We start from the raw sequence: 23,961 nt of genomic DNA on the forward strand, positions 1-23,961 counted from the left end.
TCCTTGCAGGCCAGGCCGGCGGGGTCCTGGATAAGGACGGCAAGAAGAAGCACTCGCGGCCGACCTTCTCCGGCCAGCAGATCTTTGCGCTGGAGAAGACCTTCGAGCAGACCAAGTACCTGGCGGGCCCGGAGCGCGCGCGGCTGGCCTACTCGCTGGGCATGACCGAGAGCCAGGTCAAGGTGAGCGGGTCGGCCGGGCCGGGGGCCGCGGGCCCGCCTTCTGCGAAGAGCCGAGAGCGGCCGCGGGCCTGGAGCACGAGCGCGGGAGGCGCCGCGGTCGGGGGCCCTGGCGACGAGCTGGCTGCGGTAATTGCCGGGCCCCCACCGTTCCCGCAGGTCTGGTTCCAGAACCGCCGGACCAAGTGGCGCAAGCGGCACGCGGCCGAGATGGCGTCGGCTAAGAAGAAGCAGGACTCGGACGCCGAGAAGCTGAAGGTGGGCAGCTCGGACGCGGAGGACGACGACGAGTACAACCGGCCCCTGGACCCCAACTCGGACGACGAGAAGATCACGCGGCTGCTGCGAAAGCACAAACCCTCGAACTTGGCGCTGGTCAGCCCGTGCGGCGGCGGCGCGGGGGACGCCTTGTGAGGACGCGGGGAGCCGGAGCAACCAGGGTAGGGCGCGGCGAGGCCGGCCGCGGGCCGGGAGATATATTTTTACAGAGTAAGTTATGCCGCGGGCGCTCGCGCTCGGTGTGCGGGCCCCGGCCCCTCGGGCGGGCACGGGGCGTGGGCGCAGCCGCCTTCTCGGGGCGGAATCACTTTGTATAATCAATAAATTATTTAACACGTCCGCGTCGGGGCCGTGGCCGGGAGCTGCGCCGCGAGTCTTGCGTATCGGATCCGGGGCGAAGCCCCAGAGTGGCGGCGGCCTCTCCTCGTCCCGGTCTTCGCCTGGCGCGGGGTCAGGCGCCACGCAGCCGGCGGCAGCCCCGGTGCCTCGCGCAGAGCGAGGGGACCGCGCGGCGCCCGCTCAGGCTGGGCTCCGGCTGCCCGAGCCCGGAAGGTGCGCGCGACAAGGGGCGGCCCTGGGCCCCCTGCGCCCCGAAGCGAAGGAGCCGCGACAGAAGCGGGAACTGGCGCTCGGCTCGTGTCGCCCGCCCTCCAGGTCCCCGCGCCCGGCCGCAGGTAAGGCCTCGCCAGCCGCCGCTGCGCGCCGGCGCCTCGGCTGGTCCGCGCCCTAGGGCGGTCCCCGGGTGGGACGTCGTCCCCAGGCCTTGCGCTGTAGTCTTGGGCCGGGCCGGAGTTAAACCCACTTTGGGGGCTCCTGAAAGGGAAGCGAGGCGCGGCGCGCTCCCTCGACCCGTCGGTTTCCCTTTGGCGCCCGCGACAGCAGCAAGCTTGGCATGCAGGGCTGGCGCCTGCTGCCCGCGTTCCCGCTGACCTGACCGCTGGAAGCGAGTCTAAGGTCCAACTGCCATCTGGGGCAATGTTTTGGAATGTACCAGTACCTCTGTCGTTCAGTCACCACTCACATTTTTTTCATGACCAAAATCACCCTTTAATTTAAACTACAAAAGAATGCAAATGCAGGGGCCTGGGGACAGGCCCCCTCTGACCTCCTACCATTCCTGCAGGCCCAGGAGACTGGGGCCCGCTGGGGGTGGCCGCTGGGCTTGGGAGGAAGCAATGGCTGGGCGGCTTTGTGAGGCCTGGGAATTGATCCCGGATCCCTCCAAGGGTCTCTCTGGGACTCACCCCACTCCGTTAGAACAGCCTGGCCTTTGCCATGGCCCTAAATCAGCAGGACTTGAGCCACTGCCGGGTGGATGCAGTAGCGCCAGCCCGGGCTGGCACTGAGCGGCTGTGGAAGCCAGCGCCCCAGCTGTGAAATAGCTCCCCACAGCTCTGAGGCTATGGTTCTGCTGAACAAACCCTCTTCTGTTGTGAATGCTCTCAATGGGCATCCCGGGAGCTGGCCCTTGAGCACAGGTGGGATGCTGAAGGAGACCGCTTCTCTCCAGGCACTTTGGAAAATGGGAAGGACAAGTGTAGAGGAGCAAGGTTTTTGTGTTTTGTTTTTCTCCCCATGTGGTTGCACCCTTATGAAAAACAGACTTGTTTTTGAAACCACTGGCTGGATTTCTCAGGAGGCAGTACGTTTGTTTAAGCCCATAAAAAACGCGAGGAGTCAATACCACTACTTCTCACGGAGGAAAAACTCCAGTAGTTTTCTACCGTGAGCCAGCTGGTTACTGACGTGCGCCAGTGTTGAACACCAGGCAAGCCCAGGGCACCCCGCCTGCTCGGTCTCACAGGGCAGGCTTCCCCGGCAGCCCTCCGATGCAGCATCTCGGAGCTGACAGGCACCAGGCGGGCGAGGGATGAGGCGTGCACACAGCGGGGTTCACCATCATCAGTTTTATTGCTTAGAAGCTGGAGCACGGGTTCTACAGGCCTTTGGGGCCACACGCTGAGCCCACTCACAGTGGCACAACTGCAGTCCCGCGTGTGGCCCAGCACTTACACAGACCCGCCCGTGTCGTCCAGAATGCAAACCCGGCAAGCACACGTGCACTCCTGTGCAATGGTATGGTAGTGACTGGGACCAGACAAGTAGCCACCTAGTGCCATCCCACGGCCCAGGGCTCTGTAGTGTTGTCATGAAATCAAACCAACGCACACCTGGGATTCCCTACACCCCACCCATCTTCTAACTTGTCCTTAGTGCAGAAGGGACGTGGACGACAAGGTCCTGGGTGTTGTTCGAGCTGAGCACTTACAGTCCGTGTCTCTGAATATTTATGGACAGCCCAAGCTAAAAGCAGTTTCTACCGGAAGCAGCCAAGGCTATTTCTACTTCTCCCAGGATACTGTTGTTGTAACGTAGAATACTTGGCACCATGAAACGGTAACAAAAAACAGACAAACAATTTACAAAATTCTTAAAAGGTACACCCAAGCCTAGCTAGAAACTTCACATTCAGTTTTTAGGATCACACAGGGGAGCAGGGCAAGGGCTGCGGTGGGGGTGCTGCGGAGGCTGGCGTCCACGGTGGCACGGCTGGGCCGGAGGGCAGAGGGCAGGCTTTGTACACGCGTGTGCTGGCAGACACGCCTCGGACCCCCGACTCCGATTCCGCCTGCTGACGGGCGCCTGCAAGCACTCGGACTGGAAAGGACCTAGCCTACGTTTTGGTAAGATTTATAAATTATTTCAAAAAGTATATATTTATATATATTTATATATAAAATGGAGAGCAGCTGCGTGTGACTCGGAGACCATATGACATGGCAGTAAGTGGACAGCGTGGTGGGGCGGTTGGGAGTGGGCGCCCCAGCCCTCGGGGTGACGATACTTGCCCCTCGCCGACGCCCGTGGGGCTCCTGCTGGGGACACTGCCACGCTGTGGATTAAAAATCTAAATACAGGATCTCCTTGCTGTCGATTAGAGTTTTGGCAACAGGACTGTGAGTTATTTAAAAAAACCAGTACTTCTACTTAATGTCACATGAACAGACAAGACAGTGAGGTATGTGAGGCTTTTCCGGAACGTTCCGGAGGCTGAAGCGAAGTGTGGGGCCGGCGTCTAGCAGGTGGCGCGCGGCGGGTCTATCGATGCAGCTGTTAAAGAGTACGTGTTTCAGGATCCTGCTTCCCCGTCTCCTCCTCGCTCCAGGGTGGTCTCTCGAAGGGGCTTGTCCGTGCGCTGGTATCTCTTTCCTGTAGGGATCAGGGGTGCGTAACGGGGCAAACACAGCGGGCAAACTGCAGAAAGGGTGGCTGAAGGGAAGGAGGCATATTTACCACACGTCACTGCACGACACAACACTTGTGCACGGGCGCGTGAGGTTTACCTGCCCCGGGCGCGATCCGGAAGGCCAGGAACACAGGCTGCAGTGGAGGAGAGGGGGGTGAGGGACAGCCGAGGCCCGCTAGGCCGCAGCGCAGACCCCCGCTCCCACACAGCACTACCTGCCCACCCGCCACCCGGACCCCCGCTCCCACACATTGCTCACCGGGACCCTGCTCTCGCATAGCACCATCTGCTCCTCAGCCCCATGCACAGAGAGTACAAAGGTAATCACCCCAGTTACAGGGACCAAGGCTGGGGATGCGGACGTCTCCTTGACCTTGAAAGTTAGCACTTTTGTGCTGTAAAGAGGAAAGCCCCAGACATAACAGATAATGACACTAAGGGGCAGTGCCTGCTGGTGGGTCCCAGTCACAGACCAAGCTGGTCCCGGAGCATGGCCTTCCATCGGCCGACACGCAAGTGCTGCAAGAGGGCCTTGTGCACAAACCCGAGGCGGCCTCAGAGCCACCAGGGTCTGTCACCAACAGTGAAATGCATTTCACGCATGCGTGAATCCTCACGAACTTCACAGCTGTCTTTCATTATTTTATTAAGACTGAATAAAAGTGACCAATTGGTCTCCCTCTGTAAAACCAGACTAAGGAGACTAGGGAAGTGGCCGCCCCCAGCCCGCCCTGCCCAGCCCCTCTGGCCGGTGCCTGTTCACCTTGTGGTCCCCCATGCAGACGTTGGGTCCGATGTGGTCATAGATGACAACCTTCTCTTCACTCTCCGACTAAGAAAAGCAAACCATCAGGTTGGTGCTGGGAGGTGGGGACCGATGGCAGGGGGACAGGTCCTGTCTCCATGCCCCTCACCCACACACACAGAAGGCTCTGCCGCAGAAGGGGCTCCTGGGTGTCAGAGGAGGTGTTTGGGGGCCCCAGCTCTCCTCTGTCCCTGACCCCTGGGTGTGGCAATGAGTCCACTTTGCCCTTGCTCCTAACACACGCCCCCACTGTAGCTGCCCGGCTCTGTCTCCACGTGTCTGTCTGTGACAGCTCTCCTAACCCAGAGCCCTGTTCAAACAAGAGAGGACCAGTGATTCCTAATTACGTCTGCATGCGGCACAGACCCGCCCTTGAGCGCCTGGCAGGTGCCTTTGTCTTGTGGGAGGCACTGAGGGGCCTGCGGTGGCCAGTGCATGGCCACAGAGCCTGCAAGGGCGTTAGGCCCCGCACGGCAGCAACCGAGCAGTCGGGTGACGTAGCAGCTAGCGTGGTGCGAGCTCCTGTGCGGTGCGAGCTTCCGCACAGCCACGCGCCCTCATCCGGAGCCCCAGCTGCCGCGGAAGTGCCACACATCCATCAAACGCAGCGAGGTAATTTACAAAGGCAGCATAAAATTGCCGGTTTTCAGCTGTGTCATCTTTAGACAGATAAACAAATTACAGCGACACAGGCGGAGTGGCACACCTCAGTGAGCACTCATCACGCGGCTGCCGGCACCGCCCCGCGCCACCCGCAACCTTTGGCGTCTCCGGGCTGGGAAGCACACGGGATGTGCCGGCGGTGACTGAGCGTGGCATGATGGATGAGGCACGAGGCTGGCTATGACAGCGTGTCACAGCAGTCTGCACTGCCTGCTGCCTGCTCGTGGTTTGGCAGCTCCCACACAGGGCAGGGCTGTCTTCAGGGCACCAGGAGAGCTGTGGCCGTGCACTGTCATCAGCCCAGACGGTCAGCATTTCCACGGTTTAAATGCATCTGTCGGTCCTGGGTCTGCCGAACCAGAGCCCCTGGGCAGCTGCCACAGATGCTGCCTTGGGGCTGACGGGCCACCCGCCAGCGCGTCCTGTCACCAGCCTAGGCACCTGCTTCTTGGTGAGTTCCCTGTAGGTGGCCGCTTTCACTCTCCAGCGCCCTCTGGTGGCTGCATGCGCCTGTCTCCTGCCCACGCGGCGAGTCCCTGAGGGCCTCCTCCAACACCTGCCTCAGCCACACTGGGGCAGCCCACCCCAGCACTCCAGTATCAAACCTTGCCCACAGCCAGGAGTCAGGCATGACCTGGTAGCTGGATCTGGCTCAGAACATCACAGGATGAGGTTAGGGTTTGTCCTGAGGGTCGCAGTCTCGATGGCCCAGGCGCCCGGGGGGTCTAGCCTGTGCTTCCCCCAGCCCCAATGGCCCCAGTGCCCAGGCCAGCCGCAGGGCACACTTACCCTCAGAATCAGCTCCTTGGCGGATGGGGACATGAGCACGCGGTCACACCAGGCAGGGCAGCGGGTGTTCATGTACTGGCGGCCCTGGCTGGCATCCTCGCTGTACGGGTAGCTGGGGAGACACAGGAGCCGTGGTCGGCCGGCTCTGGCCACCCCACACTCACGGCTGCTCACCAGCGCAACGACCAACAGCAATGGTCGCCCAGGGCAACAGCGCACACACGGCTGCCCCAGAACGTGCACTGGGACTTGCATCTGCCCAGGGACTCAGCTCACTGTTTCTCAGATACAGCATCTTAAAGACAGTGTCACCTCCTGTGCTGTCCCTGCTGGCTTTATGTTGGGACACGATCTAGAGGCCAGTGGGGGCCAGCAAGAGAGAGCATATGCAGGACACACCACTGCTCACGACTCCATGATGACGGGTTGTCAAGGGGACCACCTGTGTCTGACACGTGAAGCACCCCGGGCTGGGTCCAGACCCCCTCCCCTCAGGCCAGGCCAACTCATGCTGCTGGTGGAAAGAGGGATGTACGCCCCTCCCCAGGGTGCCTCCCCAAACCCCACACCCAGACAGACCCTTCTAGGCCCCTTCCCAGTGCTTCTTGTTGTTGTTGTTATGTGCCATCGAGTCGGACCCGACTCATAGCGACCCCTCCTTGGGTTTCTGAGGCAGTATCACTACGGAAGTAGATAGCCCCATCTTCCTTCCAAGGAGTGGCTGGTGGGTTTGAACCGCCAGCCTCTGGTTAGCAGTCAAGTGCCTTAGGCGGTACTCTACCAGAGCTCCCTCCCAGTGCTTAGTATGGACTCATTCTCTAAAGTGCAGACTCACAGAAGCCCGCAGCCCGTCAGAATAGACCGCAGCCCGTCAGAACAGACCCCAGCCCACCAGAACAGCCCCCAGCCCACCAGAACAGACCCCAGCCCACCAGAACAGCCCCCAGCCCACCAGAACAGACCCCAGCCCACCAGAACAGCCCCCAGCCCACCAGAACAGACCCCAGCCCGTCAGAACAGCCCCCAGCCCACCAGAACAGACCCCAGCCCGTCAGAACAGCCCCCAGCCCACCAGAACAGACCCCAGCCCGTCAGAACAGCCCCCAGCCCACCAGAACGGACCCCAGCCCACCAGAACAGCCCCCAGCCCACCAGAACGGACCCCAGTCCACCAGAACAGCCCCCAGCCCACCAGAACAGACCCCAGCCCATCAGAACGGACCCAGGCAGGCGAGCGGCTGGGGCTCAGCTTTGCCAGGCCCGCCAGGCCCTCCCTGTCGGTTACCAATGACACACAGCCAGCTGCTGGACCATGCCAGGACCAAGAGCCAGGGCCCAGCCAGCCCCCAGACAGCTTAGGAAGAGGGCACTCCCCTAGGGCTGGCAGTGGCTGGACACACAGGAGTTGCAGGGCAGCAGCCAGAGGGGAGCCTGGCTCTGCACCCTACTCAGCCCCGCCCCCTGCCCCGCAGCCCCAGCCCAGCAGTCCCTGGACCCAGAAACAGGTACAGCAGTGGGTGATCTGGAACATTCTGGGGAGGGCCCTCTTGGGGCCTGGGTGGGTCCAGCTGAGGGATCAATGTGCATCCAACCCAGTTGCCCCACTGGCCACATGAGGGCTGGCGGGCTGCAGGAGGCTCAGGGAGGCTGACCCGGAAGCACTGGGCAGTGGGCCGCACCCCACCCACATCAGACACCACAATCGTGCTCAGATACAGCCAGGACATCACTACTGTAACAAAGCGTGCCTGAGGACGGCCAGCACTGGCCACTGTGCTGCAGGAAGTCTCCTCTCAGAGCTGCCCGGGGGGCCAACAGCACACGCTGTGTCCCAGTTTGTGCGCCAGAACACCATCAAGCGCACACACGTGTGCATGCACGCACAGTCTGCTCACAGGCCCGGAGGCAGGGCCTCCCCAGCGCTGGGCTGGGGCCACGAAAAGGCCGAGGCAGCACTGTCACACCCTCACTGGTGGCTGCTGACACCTCAGCAACCAGGAGCCGTGGGGAGGAAGGGGCTGTCCTTGTGCACGCCCCGGGCCTCAATCTGCACCTGGGGGGTCTTGGGCCCGCGCACGGGTGAGGGGCCGGCTGTGATGGGGTGTCCACAGGTGACTCAACAAGAGAAAGGAGGCCGAGTCTGCGGGGTCCCCTGGCGGGGCCAGAAGGCAGCCCCCAACTCAGGAAGCGCAGAGAGGGCACCTGGAGGGGTGGGGCAGCAGCTGGGCCCTCCCACTGTCGGCTCTCAGGCTCAGGCAGGCCTGCCGGACATGGGCACCAGAGCAATGATTAATGCCGGCACTTATCTGAAAGCAAATCCGGCCCGGGTGGGCCCCGAGGAAGTCGGCCTTATCTTCCCTCTGCTTGGGCGCAACCGTCATTAATTAATGGCCGTGCAGATTAACCTAACAATCGCCCACCTGTAAGGTAGGCGAGGCCCCTGCCCCACCCTGCAGCACCCACCCCTCGCAGGTGGGCAGAGGCTTCTCTGCTTGGCGTCGGAGCCGCTGCCAGCCCAGGTACATGACCTGGGCGGTGGCTTGTCACGTGGACAGTGGTGTCATGGGCCGGAAAGACAACATGGCCAGGAGCAAACCCGGTGGGGTCTGGGTCTTTGCTGTTGTTCTGGGCCCTTCCAGAACCACACAGATGAGCGTTTTCACCCCATCTCTCAAAAGTGCCCACCTCAGACTGGAAGGGCATTCCTCAGGTGAGGACCGCCTCCCTGCTCTAATTAGCTCCTGGTCCTGCTTAACTGTTCACAAACCACGGTGCTGCTCACCAGCTGGAAACCAGTGCCCCCCCACTCCAAGACCAGCATCACGCACAGCTGGGCCTGTGGCAAAAACTAGCTCTGGTCTGACAACTAGTGAGGGGGCCACCAGCAGAGACCAGAAGTTACCGTGACAAATGCCACCTCCCAAGGCCTGGTTTCAATACCCAAAAAAAAAAAAAAAAAATTGCACTGCTGTCAAGTCAGACCTAACTCATAGTGACCTCTCCTTGGGTTTCCGAGGCAGTAGCACAGTGGCTAAAGCACTTGACTGCTAACCAGAAGGCTGGCGGTTCAAACCCACCAGCCACTCCTCGGAAGGAAGGTTGGGCAATCCTACTTCTGTAGTGATACTGCCTCGGAAACCCAAGGAGGGGTCGCTATGAGTCGGGCCGACTCGACGGCACATAACTACAACAACAACAACATCACTACGGAAGTAGATTACCCAACCTTCCTTCTGAGGCATGGCTGGTGGGTTTGAACTGCCAGCCTTCTGATTAGCAGTCAAATGCCTTAGGCACTATGCCACCAGAGCTCTCAATACCAAGTGGTGTTTAAATTCCTGAAAAGCCAAGGAAACCACAGATAAAAGAACTGCGAAGTAAAAACAGGTGACAGACACAAACGCTGAAATCAGTGGAGGAGCCCAGCAGCCCACAGCCCTCTCATGGCGTGGGGCCCATGCCTGCTGCCTGCAGAGTTCGCTGGCCCCTCAGTGCTCCTGTACCGACAGCCCGAAGGCCAGGAACCCCTTTCCTGGGCACAGCGGGATCTGGGCAAGACCAGAGAGCCTGCCATTTAGCACTAATTGTACAGTTAAGTAGGAGCTCTGGTGGCGTAGTGCCTAAGGCATTTGACTGCTAACCAGAAGGCTGGCGGTTCAAACCCACCAGCCACTCCTCGGAAGGACCATCGGGAAATCTATTTCCATAGTGGAAACCAAGGAGAGAGGTCGCTATGAGTCAGATCCAACTTGACAGCAATGGGAGAGAGTGAGAATCTTTAAGGGGGAGCTCTGGTGGTATAGTGCCTAAGGCATCTGACTGCTAACCAGAAGGCTGGTGGTTCAAATCCACCAGCTGCTCTGTGGAAGGAAGATGGGGCAGTCTGCTTCTACAAAAGTTTCCTGCCTTGGAAGCCCAATGGGAGGCTATGACTCAAGGGTAGTCATGTACATGATCCTTATAGAAACATACCTATTCTAGAGCTTCAAGTTATATCCCCCAAAAAACTGAAAAGATCTCCTGATCTTTAATTTTTAAATCAAAGTAGTCATTACAGAGAGACTCCCTTTTTGGCCAGGCTTGTTTACTACAGTGTACCCATATGTGAAAACTGGACAATGAATTAGGAAGACCAAAGATGAGTTGATACCTCTGAGTTGTGGTGTTGGCAAAGAATACTGAGAATACCATGGACTGTCGGAAGAGCGAACAAATCTGTCCTCAAAAAAGTACAACTGGGATGCTCCTCAGAAGCGAGAAAGGCCAGACTTCATCGCTCCTACTTTGGTCATGTTGTCAGAAGGGGCCGTTCTCTGGAGAAGGACACCATGCTTGGTGAAGGAGAGGGTCAGGCCGAGAGGGGAAGGCCCTCAGTGAGACGGGCCGACACAGTGGCTGCCACAATGGGCCCAAGTGTCACAAGGACTGTGGGGGTGGCGCAGGACAGGGCAGCGTTTTGTTCTACTGCACAGAGTCACCACGAGTTGCAGCTGACCCCACAGCACCTAGCAACAACCCCTGCATCATATGTATTAGTTTTGTTCAATGTCAACACTGGTCTTCTCCTGGAATTAATTTGTGTAGTAAGAGTTCTCTTCTCCACGGACAGCTGCTATGCTTTGGGAAGGCTGGATCTGTCCCCACGAGGCCTTCTCGGGTAAGTCTGACCCCTGCAGTTTTTGATGGGCAGAAAGAGGACTGGTAATGTTACTGCTTCTTCAGGCACAACTTCACACCAATGAAGGACAGACGTGAGCTAGAGCTAGCTCAACAGTGCTCCCTGACTGCAAGACAGCTGCCTCCTGGGAGCCGTGCTAAATCCACACTGCCCATGTTGGCTGCACGAGGCTGGGGTGCTGCACTGCTTCAGAGGGGGCTCCCTGCTCACATGGTACTTGGTCCATCAAGTGCCAGGTGATGCTGCAGTGTACCCCATCCTCACCATCGTGCGTCCCCTTTCAGGATCAGAATCCACGGCACCATTCCCTGGCAAGCCAGTTATTCCAGTTCTTGGAACGTGGAGGCTTGAGGGTTCCCAGACACCTTCAGGGGTCTCACATAATCCACTCAGATGCCCTCTGCTGCCTGCACTATGCTGACATTTTCACAGGCAGGGTCTCAAAGCTCAGGGCCCCCAGCTGGGGTGTTGACTAAAGAAGCCACCAAGCCCACAGAGCACCACTCCTACTTGAAAGAAAGACGGACATGTAGACACTGTGGTCATTGAGGGGTATCTGATGGGCAAAAAGAGCTGGTCACTTCAGGTGAAACAGTTTACTCACTGCTGATGGATAAATTCTCAGCTTTCAAGCAAATACCAAAATTCTGAGAACCTGTATCCTCTTTGTGAGCTTAACAGTGGCACAGCACTTAAAGATTTCTGATGGGATTGATGGTATCCTGATGCTCATGACGTTCCAGGTGAGGGAAGGATGCGACGCCAGAGGTGAGGGTGAGAGATGTCTGAGGCCAGGATGACAAGTGCCAGTGATGGGACTAGTGGTCCCCATACTTACGCTTCCCATTAGTGGACCAACAGACTATGGACTTCACACTCTGCTCTCTTCATTTCAAAATGATGACAACTCTCCAAGTTAGGCCATGGCTTAGAGACTTGCACCTAGCTTACGCATCCAGCTTATGAGACACTTACACAGACACTTGGTGATGACCTCTGGGCGGTCCAGATTGCTGCCCTCATGGTCCTGGGTCACTGTGGTCAGGCTCTGAATGGGCCGGTGGGAGGTGGCAGCCAGGAGGGAACTTGGGGCTGGCAGGTGGGTCATGGGGCAAGACCACCATCCCCAGCACTGGGCACCCCGGACATCCAGAACAAAGCTGAAGTATGGAGAAGGCTTACTCTCCACATCTGCTTCACACACCTGACGTTATGGTCAATTCTGCATCAGCATAGAGCCACTGGTTTCCACTAGAGAGACCTGAAGTGTAGGCTTATGCTCCTGACCCCAAGCCCGCTGTCTGCACACCAGTGATGCCCGCTGAGAGCAGGACTGAGTTACAGGCACATGGACGCCTGTGGCCCTGGAGTCACTGTCTGCCTGTGACTGGGGGGATGGGGGCGTCATGGAGTGTGGAAGGCAGCTCTGGACCTCCTGTGCTATCAGTCTGCTCCCCTCCCCCCTGGCTGGTGGCAGCCCTGCCTCTGACCACCACCTACAGAAGTGATGCTGTCACCAGCTGAGGGCAAGAGCTGAAGGCTCTGTCAATCTGAGATGTCGGTGTTCTTGCCAGCCAAGTGACACGTGGCATCAGCTCGTGGTCCACAGGACAGAGGGGCCAGGCACCAACAACAGTCATGAGTACTTTGCTGAGAAGACTGGCCTGGCCTGTCATGACGAGACATTCCCCTCCTAAGGCCTCCTCCTCACGAGGTCCCCCTTGCGAGGCCATCTGAATACAGGCCTCAGGAGTGGCTCTGACCTGTGCCCTCAACCATACCATCCCCGAGTGCCAAGAGGCTGAGATACAGCGACTCCTCTGCAGAAGCAACTGCTGCTCAAGGAGGCTATGCTGCCATAGCACTGGGGGGAGGCCCAAGGGAACGCCTGCAGGCAGTGTCAGCCACAGCCCCACACCAGACGCATGGTGGCTCCACCTGTGTGCAGGAGTCACGGCCAGAAGGACGAGGTGCAGACACAGCCTGTCACTTCAGCCTGGCTGCCCTCACCTTCTGGGGGTGGTGGGAAGGATGCCTTGGCAAAAGCACAGGGTGAGTGAGGGGCCAGCCCCATGGGCCTGAAGACCCCCTGCTCTAAGGACAGTGCCAGGGAGTGTCCAGCAAGTCCCCACCTCCAGCATCCCTGTGCCAGCGTGCGTGGCTGGCCAGAGGGGGCACAGTGGCCTCCTCGGGAGCCCTGCAGGCTTGGGTCTGGCCAGGGGCTTCTCTGTTTTTACTTCCCATCTCCCCAGCCCTGGGCTGGTCGGTGGGGCTGCTGCAGGTGTCAGCAGCCTGCAAAAGTCAGAGCAAAGCAGCAGAAGCTTCTGCATCTGAGCAACGAGCAGCCCAGCCAGAGCATGGGGCCCAGCCTAGGACACCCCGCCAGAGTGGGCCCCAAGCTCTCAAGAGACCTCAGTACACACTGAGGCTGTGTGGGCCCTCAGCACGCAGGCCAGAGGGGGCAGGGACCTGAGGCACAAGGGCAGGAATGAAGAAACCGTTCTCAATTCTTATCTTCTACTAGGTGTTCCTTTCCGGCCGAGGGCGGGACAGGTGGCATGAGTGTGTGTGGTCTATACACACAGGAGTGCTCACACATGCATGTTTGCATGGACTGCACACACATACATGTCTGCATACGTGTGTGCCTGCACAGTTTGCACATGTGCCTGTTTGCACACAGACCCACAGACACACTGGCCCATATGGCAGGTGGAACACTCCTTACCTGGGAGGAAATGAGATGTCCAGTTCATACAGTCTGTCTTTGAAGACAGCCAATTCTTTATCAAATTCTAGGAGCTGAAGAAAAAAAAAAGACAGAAAATACATCACTTTGGATTTCCTGACTGGGGCTTCAAGAGGTTTCTGAGGGCCTGGGGTCCGTGCCACAGAGAGGGCCAAGCCTTTGGTGCACCACCCTCCCCACATGCACCCCCACGACAGGGAGTCACTAAGTCGTATCTCCAGAAAGATCCATGGGTGCTGGTGCTCTGGGATTCAGCTGCCAGCTGGTCATGGCCCTGCCTGCTTGTGAACAGCGGTGGCGACGTTGGGCAGGCTCATTGCCGTGCGTTTACATGACGTGAGGGACATGGACTCTCAGCAGGAGTGCTGTCTGAGCAGATGCCACATCACGGGGTCTGCCTGGGCTGAGCCACACACAGGCAATACAAGCATCATGCACACACGGGGGGCCCAGCCTCGACACCCTGGGTCTGCCGGGGCTGAAGCCCACACACAGGCTACACAAGCATCATGCACACATGGGGGCCCTGGCCTCGCCACCCCTGGGTCTGCCAAGCACGTACCCCAAGGCCCACACCTCCTGAGCTGGAGAGTCGCCTGCCTACCTTGTTGACAGCAGGCTGGGAGAGCATGTCCCTGGCGGTGCCCACCCATCAGGCCTGCCTTGCTGCTGGGCTGACATGCTGCACCAGAGCAGGCGCCTGGGGCAGACCGTGTCCTCCTCCCCGCTGCCTCCTAAGTCATCCCTGGGTGTGTGGTTAGCAGGCACATGTATGTTAATTACCCTATGAGAGGTGGACCCAGGCCTCCGACTGTGCCTGCCACCAGGGCCACAGCCATCCTGACTTCCCACCCAGCCCCCACTCCACATCAATTTCAGCAAAGTCACCTAAAAAGAAGTGCGTGTCAGAGCCTGGCGTGAGCTGTTACTGCCTTATCATGTACCCTTCATGGTGGGATCAGGAGAGGGCAGGGCCTGGGGACGCAGACCCCCAAGACCAGCCCAGGGACGCAGACCCTGCAGTCCCATCTCTGTGGGCCCAATGGGGGCTGTGCAGTGGTGGGCAGGGTCTCTGTAGCTCCAGACCACCTGACTGCTAGGTGGTTCTGAGGTGTCCTGAGAAGCTCTGGGGATGCCTCCCTGGAGACCAGAGGGCGAGATGATGCCACCATCCCCCTGGATGGGCAAAGATATGTGAGTACACATGTTCCTGCACGGATGAGTACATGTGAACATATGGGTGTGAGTATACGTGTGCCTGTGATTGTCTGCATGCCTGTGTGTCTGCATATAGGTACATATGGGCACGTTCACACAAGTGAGTAAATGTGGAGCAAGGGTGGGCGTATGTTCACATGACTATGTGGGTGAGCACATGTGCCCGTACATGTGGATGGGCAGGAGTATGTGTGTCCTTATAAGCACATACATGTGAGTGTGCCTGTGTCCACACATGTGCACATGCATGTATGCATATTCCACATGAAAACATGTACATGTTTGTACCTATGCCCATACATGTGCATTATATGTGTGTTCATATGAGGACAGAGGATGCCTGTGTCCATACATGTGCACACACAGGTCCATATGAATACATATCTGTACCTGTGTCTACACATGCACATCACATGTGTGTTCATATGAGAGCATATAAAGTGCGCCTTTGTCTTTACGTGTGTCATATGAGCACATGTGTGAGTGTGCTTGTGTCCACACATGTCCATATACACATGCAGGTCTTTGCCCGTGTCTATACCCATGTGTGTACACGTCTATACCCCTCCAAGTAGGTGTTGAGTATGCTTATGCATGTGTCCATAGATGTGCACAGGTGTCCGTCCATGTGAGTACATCTATGTGAGTTTGTGTGTACACATGTGTGTGCCTGATATGTAGGGACTACCTTTCTTTTACTGGCACTGCACTTTCCCCAGTTTTATTTCAGCCTCAGAAAAACCCCTAAAGAACAGTGGGCTTCCCCTGGGGACGTCTGTGGGGACTGACGGCCAGGGCATCAACACGGTACATCCTGCAAGGGGACAGCTGCTGCTGTGACAGGTTTGCCAGAACTTTCTAATCACCAAGCACACTGCACATCTATCTATGATGCTGCACGGCCTCAGAGCTGGTCAGAGTTGAGGAAAGGCTCACAGGGGATGTGTGGGTCTGCGGGCTATGGGGTGGTGCTGAATGAGTGGGGGCTGAGGGCTCACAGAGAGATGAGTGGGGCTCCAGGGTGGCAGAGAGCCGCGGGAGAAGCCCCAGTTCAGGTCCATCTGGTGGGCAGCCCCAGCTCGGAGACACTCACTTATGAACCCTGATCTGGTATTGCACTCCAGGTGCCAGCCGGACTCCAGGGATAGGACCTTGCCTCCCTGTGAGTGGCCTGGTGATGTGTCCACGGGCCCTGAGGGACGAGGCGGGAAGCCGCCCCTGTGGCCGGACGAGGTTCTGACTGGAAGTTCCAGCACCCGTCTGCAGGCTCATAGTCTGTATCTCTGTGAGCACTTCTGCAAATGTGACAGCCGACTCCACACGTCTCACAGGCATTCTTCTTGATTACAAAGTAAGAAATGTGCTGGCCGGCTGGGGACAATGACAGAGCAGCTGTGGCCCGTGTATACCTGTCAGGGGCTGTCCCCGCGTGGATCCCACCATCACCACAGATGCCGCACAGGCAGAGAAAGAAGAACCCAGAAAATCAATGCACCTTGCGCTGAGCAGTTGCTAAACACAGAAAACATCTCTACCCAACAGGCTATGCTCAGAGAATTCCCAAGCCCTGCCCTGGGACAGCCGCGGAAAATTTAATCTCTCCAAATCCTCACCAGGGCACTCCATCCTGCACCCTGACAGCCACCCTTATAATTAATTATACAATTTCGATGGGGATATCGACTCAACAAAGCTATAAATCATAGAAAAAGTCAATAGTCATGGACACGTTCAATCCCGTCCCGACCAGTGATTACTACTCTTAAAATACAATAATTATTTCCAGCAGCCAGCTCGGATTAAATGTCTGTCAGGCGGGTACAAGACCACAGTGATGAAGGACGCGATGGATTTTGGGGGTGAGCCATGCAGACATATCTGTCCTGAGGCAGGTGTTGGAGCTGGGGGCCAGGCGTGGTGTGTGTGGCCAGGTGCACCTGTCTCCACTGGCTCATCAGGCCACTGGTCTTCCCTCGGGGCTGCCTGTGTGTGCAGGGTGACCATGGTGGTTTTCCACAGCCCGAGCGTAGGGGTTAGGGTGGGGTGTGGGCGTGAGGGCAGCAAGGCAGCTCTTGAGGTGGCACACGCAGCAGCAGGACGCAGCACTGCTGCACACATGGCACATGTGCTCTAGCTCCTTGGGGCAGCACCATGAGGGGTGGAGTGCAGAGAGACCCCGGCCAGCTCCAGCGGGACCCAGAGAAGAGTGTGCACACCTGGGCTAGGGCACACTGTCTCAGCAAACACTCACCGCGGTACCATTGTTGTCTCTGAAAACCTCCTGATTGAAGTAGTCAAAAAGCTTCTTTTCCAACTGCAGCATGACCTGTGGGGCAAGGGGCGGGTCATGGGCAGGCACTAGCAAGGCTATGGCCTCTCACCATGCTTGCACTTGGCCCCTCCCTCTCCCTCTGCTCTTTAGAGCCCCTACCCTGCAGGCCCCAGTGGCACAAAGGCTGGCTCCTTGGGAAGCCTCACCAGAGAGACTACACTGCCTCCCTGCACTGATAGAGGGCCACAGGCCAGCATACGTGTGCCATCATGCCTAGTCCATGAGAACTGGCACACGCATACCACCAAGGAAGTTCACATATGGGTCATGGACTGACATACGGGTGCCACCACACCTAGTCCATGTCGGCTGGCATGCATGTGCCACCATGCCTAGTATAGGTATTGGCCTACCTTCCGGTCATTGTCTGATTCCCGAAATATCAGCTTCACAACTTCATTGGTGTCAGCGGCACGGATGGTCTGCACGGTGGCTTTTGTGCAGAGGGTCTGCAAAGACAGAGAATCAGTCCTGGGCGAGGACCCTGGACAGAGAGAGGCAAGGCCCCAGTGGTCACATGGAAGCAGTGAGAGCATGTTGAGCCGACTTCAGGCAGAGGTACTTGCACACCATACACAGCCGCATGGGAAGAGGCACTGGGCTCTGCTCCTGTCTAGCTCCTTCTCAGCCTGCCCCTGCACTCACACAGAAGGTCCTGGGAGGAACTCGCAGTGCAGTGCCCTCATCTTGTTCCTCCCCTGCGAAGCACAGCCCAGAATGATTTGCAGAAACACAAAAGTTCTTCTGGATAAGGCAATGGCTAGATAACGGTGAGCCACCCAGAATGTCCGAGAAAGGTACACTGCGGCACCAGGAGTGGGCTCCCCTTCTTCCACTGTCACCTTCCCTGGCGTTCCCTTGTAAGCATACTGGACGTACACCCAAAGGAGGTCCACACGAGTCTGTGTTAAGCACAGCCTATACAGCCCTGGCAAGCGCAGGGGTGGGTCATGTACCCTCTGCTCTGTGGTCGGTGGAAACCAGCATCTGGGGCTCCGTGGGGTGGGTCCTGGGCCCTGGGAGGCTGCGGTGGTGGAAGGACCAAGGAGCAGTGGCCCTGTTAAGACTCCCATGAGGGCTACGTTGTACATCAAGAGATCTGAGGGCAGCAGTGCCAGCAGCCTTGGGACCCGCACTCTCTGAGGGCAGCATTGGGTGAAGGATGGCTGCCTCAATGGGGACACAGACTATCCTGCATCCACTGTGTGGCTGCATCATCCACACAGGGCAGCCCAGGCTGACCAAGGGCAGGTAGCCACTGACTGGCTCATCGTTAAGCAGGCGTGTCAGAAAGTAAATTTTCTCATGTGGGGTAAGCAGGTCAATACCCTAGAGACCAGGAGGTGCACAGAGAGGAGACAATGAGTCCACAGGGTGTCTGTAGCTCTGTGAGCTTGGGAGGACATATGAAAATGTGGAACAGGTACAAATAGGAATAAACTGAACAAAAGAAGTACAAGACTTGTACCCCAAACCCCAAAATCCTGCTGAGGGAAATGAAGAAGGAAGTGAATGCAGGCACCCATAAGCAGACTGCTATTGTCAGGTGCCATCAAGTGCCAACTCACAGCAGCCCTACACACAACAGAACAAAACACTGCCCAGTCCCGCACCGGACTCACAATCCTTGCTCTGCTTGAGCCCACGGTTGTAGTCACCGTGTCAATCCACCTCATCAAGGCCTTCCCCTCTTCTGTCGACCCTCCACTTTACCAAACATGACATCCTTCTCCAGGGAATGGTCCCTTCTGACAACGTGACCAAAATAGGTGAGACAAAATCTGGCCATTCTCACTTCCAAGGAGCATTCTGGCTGTACTTCTTCCAGGGCAGATTTGTACGTTCTTCTGGCAGTCCATGGGACTTTCGGTATTCTTTGCCAACACCAAAACTCAAAAGCATGAACTCGTCTTCAGTCTTCCTTATTCACTGTCCAGCTGTCACATGCATATAAGGTGACTGAAAATGGCTTGGGTTAGGCACATTTTAGTCTTCAAAGTGCCATCTTATGCTTCTTATCACTTTACACAGGTCTTTTGGAGCAGATTTACCTAGTGCAATATGATGTCTGATTTCTTGACTGCTGTTTCCATGGGTGTTGATTATATATCCAAGTAAAATGAAATCCCTGACAACTTCAATTCTTTTCACAATTTACTGTGATGCTGCTTATTTGTCCAGTTGTGAGGATTTTTGTTTTCTTTAGGTTGAGGTGTAATCCAAACTGCAGACTGTTGTCTTCGATGTTCATCAAGTAAGTGCTTCAAGTCACCCTCATTTCCAGCAAGCAAGGTTGTGTGGTCTGCATATCTCAGGTTGTCAATGAGTCTTCCTCCAACCTTGATGTTCTGTTCTTCTTCATATAGTCCAGCTTCTCAGATTGCTCAGCATACAGATTGAACAAGCATGTTGAAAGGATACAACCCTGATGCACTCCCCTCCTGATTTTAAAACAAGCAATATCCCTTTGTTCTGTTGGAATGACAGCCTCTTGATCTATGTACAGATTCCTTATGAGCACAATTAAGTGTTCTGGAATTCCCATTCTTCTCAATGTTATCCTTAATTTGTTATTACCCACACAGTTGAGTGCCTTTGCATAGTCAATAAAACACAGGTAAACACCTTTCTAGTATTCTTTGCTTTCAACTAAGATCCATCTGACATCAGCAATGATATGCCTCGGCCTACATCCTCATCTGAATCCGGCTTGCGTTTCAGAAGTTCCCTGTCAATATTTTTCTGCAACCATTTTTAATTATCTTCAGTAAAATTTTACTTGCCTGTGATATTAATGACATTGTTCTGTAATTCACATTCTGTGGGATCACCTTTGGAATGGGCACAAACATGGGTCTATGCCAGTCAGTCAGCTAGGTGGTAATTCTCCCCCAGTTAATCTACAGGTTCAGCTGTTACTGTCACCACCACAGTCACCATCACAGTCACTATCATCATCGCCATCACAACCACCACCGTCACAGTTACCATCCCCATCAGTCACTGTCACCATGACTGTAACTGTCACCATCACCATCACAGTCACCATCATAGTCCTGATGGGCTTTGTTTGCTTCTGGTAGAAACAGACAAGCTGACCCTGAAACTACACAGAACAGCAAAGGTTACGGGACCCCAGCCAGCGCTGGAGAAGAGTGGAGCTGGAGGGTACACACTGCTGGCTTTCAGAACTTACTATCAAGCCAGGGACCAGCTAGTGGAGTGCTGGTGCAGGACCAGGCACGTGGACTGATGGCACAGAACCAAGAGCCCAAGGATAAACCCTCCCATCTGAGGGCAAATGATTTCTGACAAGGAAACCAAGACGATCCACTGGAGACAGGACAGTCTTTTCCGTATGTGGTCCTGGGAAGAGAACGACCTACACCATTAACTTACACCACACATAAAGACAGATTCAGCACAGACCTCAGACCTAAATGTGAACTATGAGACTTCGAGAAGAAAACACAGGAGAAAAAGCATCATGACTTACAGTTACAACACCAAACACATGTGCCTTTTATAAAAGGGAAAAAAATGAGAAACTAGACTTCATCAAGATGAAAAGTTTTTGGTTCAAAAACTCTCATTAAGAAAATAAAAAAGAGAGTTCCAGTAAGATGGTGGAATGGGCAGACAGACTGCACAGACCCTCTTCAACAAAGAAAAGGGGAACCAATTAACACAGATACAGAGGATAATCCTGGAGCCCTGAGCTTTGAAGGGAAGGATATAGAAGGGGACTAAACTCCAACTAGTAGAAGAACCTGCATGAAAACATGGAAGAAGGAGACATACAGAGTTACGGTCTGGTAGCAATCCTAATGGCACGGACAGCTTGGATACTGGTGGTATTAGGACCTAAGAATTAACCTAAAAATCAGACCTGCTAGCCAGGGGCTGCACGGAGGACTGCACTGGTAGCTGGTGAATAAAAGGGGACGGTAGGCTGAGCTGTGGACTTTTTGCCTGTCTGGAAGGCGCAGCTATTTTTAATGTTTACAAGCAGTTTGACCTTTTGGATATTTAAAGCAACTGTGTTCTCTCAGATTCCACGGACCTAAGAATAGGCTCCACTTGCCAGGGACCACAAAGACATTCTGGACACCAATGACTTGTTACTCTTACACCCCACAACTTCTTGGTGAACAGAGGTGAGACCATCCCTCACTCCCACCTACCTTCTGGGCTGGCAGGAATTCCATGCCAGTCAGTGTGCTCCAATGGAGCCTGGGTGCCATTTTTTTTTTTTTTTTTTAAAGCTTGTGTTAGTCAGTTATAAAATTATCATCATTGTTATTATTTTGTCCTTTTTTATTATTACTCTTTATTCTTCCCTTCCCAGGTTCTAGTTTTCAGCTTTTTCTCTCTTCCCTGCTCCTGGTACCCATTTTATTATTTCTCGTGGTTAACCCCATTTCTTGTTTTTCTTTTTGCATTTTTCCCACTTTTTTCTTCATTATTCTTCTACTCTACCTCTTTTTATTACCCCCCCCCAGATATTTTTTTAATTTTCTTTTTTTGGTGACTGTTCCTATGTGTTTTATGTGGTCTGTTTTTTGTCCACTGGCTTTTTACTTTTTTGATGGTTCTTTGTTGTTGTTTTTGTCTAACTGAGTGGGAGACACCAACCATGCCCATTCAACACAACCACACCCGCACCTCCTGCAGCTCCACTTACTGAGTGAGAGCCACCACTTCCTTCTCTACCAACTGGCCAACAATAAACGACCACCAAGAAAAGCCTGACTCTCCCTTAACTGCTCTTCACAGACAGTAAACAGAGATCTAAATACATCAATGTCACAATGTCTTGGAGAAAACAGACCATCACAGTTCACACAAAGCAGCAAGATAAAGCAGCAGAAACAAGGGAGCAGAATACAGACCTAGAACACATCCCTGAGGAAGAAGTAGCATTGGAACTCCCTGAAAAGGAATTCAAAAGAATTATATTTAGGTATTTTCAAAGGATTGTGAAACAGATCAAGGAAAACACTGACATAATTAAGGAAAACACCGACAAAACCCTAGAACAATTTTGGAAGAAAATACAAGAACAAAATGACAAAATAAATGAAAAAGTACAAATGATACAAAATCTACAGATACAAATTCAGAAGATTAATACTAAATTTTCACAAATAGATAACACATTGAAAGGGCAAAGGAGTAAAATCAAATCAATGCAAGACAGAATTAATGAGATTGAAGACAAGTACCTGAATACTTCTTTGGAAAGGGATCAATTAGAAAAAAGATCAAAATAAAATGAAGAAAGCCTAAGGTTCATGTGGGATACCATCAAAAGGAATAACCTGAGTTAACTGGAATTCCAGAACAGGAAGAGGAAAAGAAAACCACTGAGAAACTTGTCCAAGATTTGTTGGAAGAGAACTTCCCTGATGTGATGAAAGATGAGAATATATCCACTCAGGAAGTCCAACGAACCCCAAACAGGATAGGCCTCAAAAGAAAATCACCAAGACATGTCATCATCAAACTCTTCAACACCAAAGATGAAGACAGAATCCTGAAAGCAGCATGGGAAAAACAAAAAATTACTTACAAAGGATAACCAGTAAGAATAAGCTCTGATTTCTCAGCAGAAACTATGCAAGCGAGAAGGCAATAGGATGGTATATTGAAAACCCTGAGGGAAAAAAATTTCTAACAAAGAATTATATACCCAGCAAAACTGTCCCTCAAATATGATGGTGAAATTAGGAGATTTCCAGATAAGCAGAAATTAAGGGAATTTGTTAAAACCTGACCACCCTTACAAGAGATACTAAATGGCATTCTTTGAACAGAGGACCAATAATAGCAAACAACAACTGACCATTAATACACAAGATGACATAACACAGAAACCAACATAGCTATGGAAGTATCCAAAGTAAAATAATCTTACAATATTGTAAATAGGGAACCAGAGACATCAATTGACAAATGAGGACACTACAAACCAGAAAGAGGGAAAAAATAGTGTAGTTTCAAAACTTCCAATGGTGAGGAAGTCAAGAGAAGTACAAGATAGAATGGACTGTTGTAAATTTTGGGAGAAAATTAATCACAGGGTAACCTCAAAAAAAAAAAAAAAAAAAAAAAAAAAAAAAAACCTTCAGATCACAATAAAAAAGAGGACAAGCACAAATATTTAACAGATACTAAAACCACAGAAAAAGAGGAAATGATAACACAATTCATAAACATAATGAGCTCAGCACAGAAAATTATATGGAATAAAGACACCAGGAACACCATGAAAAAACACAACAAAATGACAGCAACCAATTCATACTTGTCAATAATTACACTGAATGTTAACGGATTAAATGTACCACTCAGGAGATGGAGAGTTGCAGACTTGATAAGAAAACATAACCAATCAATACGCTGTCTACAAGAGACACACACCTTACAGATAAGACAAAAATAGACTAAAAATCAAAGGTCGAAAAGAGATACATCAAGCAAAAGGCAACCAAAAAAGAACAGGAGTGGCAATATTACTTTCTGATCAAATTGACTTTAAGACAAAACCACGATAAGAGACAAGGGAAGGACATTATATATGATTAAAGGATCAACTGAACTAGAAGATATAACCATAATAAATATCTATGGGCCCAATGAAAGAGTCCCAAAATAAATAAATCAGACTTTAAAAGAATTGAAAAGGCAAACAGATGATTCCACAGTCATAGTGGGAGACTTTAATACACCACTTTCAATGAAAGACAGAACAACTGGAAAGAAATTCAACAAAGATGCAGAAGAGCTAAACAATACAATTCACCAACTTGACCTTACAGACATCTACAGAGCACTTCACCCAATAACAGCACAATATACATTCTTTTCCAGTGCACATGAAACATTCTCCATGATAGACCAGATGTTAGGCCACATTGTTGTTGTTGTTATGTGCCGTCAAGTCAGCCCTGACTCATAGCGACCCCTCCTTGGGTTTCCGAGGCAGTATCACTATGGAAGTAGGATTGCCCAACCTTCCT

At 53.8% G+C, this 23,961-nt stretch overlaps 2 protein-coding genes across 2 annotated transcripts in view; one reads left to right on the plus strand and one right to left on the minus strand.

The window, feature by feature from the left end:
• The window catches only part of NKX6-2 (NK6 homeobox 2), a 1,424-nt gene extending 831 nt beyond the window's left edge, over positions 1-593 (plus strand). Inside the window, exons 2-3 of the mRNA XM_007936880.1 lie at positions 10-182; positions 339-593. Of these exons, the coding sequence (XP_007935071.1) occupies positions 10-182; positions 339-593 (428 nt within the window). The remainder of the gene's footprint in view (positions 1-9; positions 183-338) is intronic.
• A 3,165-nt stretch (positions 594-3,758) lies between these two features.
• Positions 3,759-23,961, minus strand: part of INPP5A (inositol polyphosphate-5-phosphatase A) — a 135,442-nt gene continuing 115,239 nt past the window's right edge. Inside the window, exons 9-14 of the mRNA XM_042780401.1 lie at positions 17,293-17,388; positions 16,859-16,933; positions 13,369-13,442; positions 5,963-6,074; positions 4,469-4,537; positions 3,759-3,839 (exon numbers count right to left, since the gene is read on the minus strand). Coding sequence (XP_042636335.1) covers positions 3,759-3,839; positions 4,469-4,537; positions 5,963-6,074; positions 13,369-13,442; positions 16,859-16,933; positions 17,293-17,388 — 507 coding nt within the window. The remainder of the gene's footprint in view (positions 3,840-4,468; positions 4,538-5,962; positions 6,075-13,368; positions 13,443-16,858; positions 16,934-17,292; positions 17,389-23,961) is intronic.

The sequence above is a fragment of the Orycteropus afer genome, unplaced genomic scaffold (genome assembly GCF_000298275.1).
Source record: "Orycteropus afer afer isolate SDZICR_OR568_19922 unplaced genomic scaffold, OryAfe1.0 scaffold00038, whole genome shotgun sequence".
Classification (NCBI taxonomy): domain Eukaryota; kingdom Metazoa; phylum Chordata; class Mammalia; order Tubulidentata; family Orycteropodidae; genus Orycteropus; species Orycteropus afer.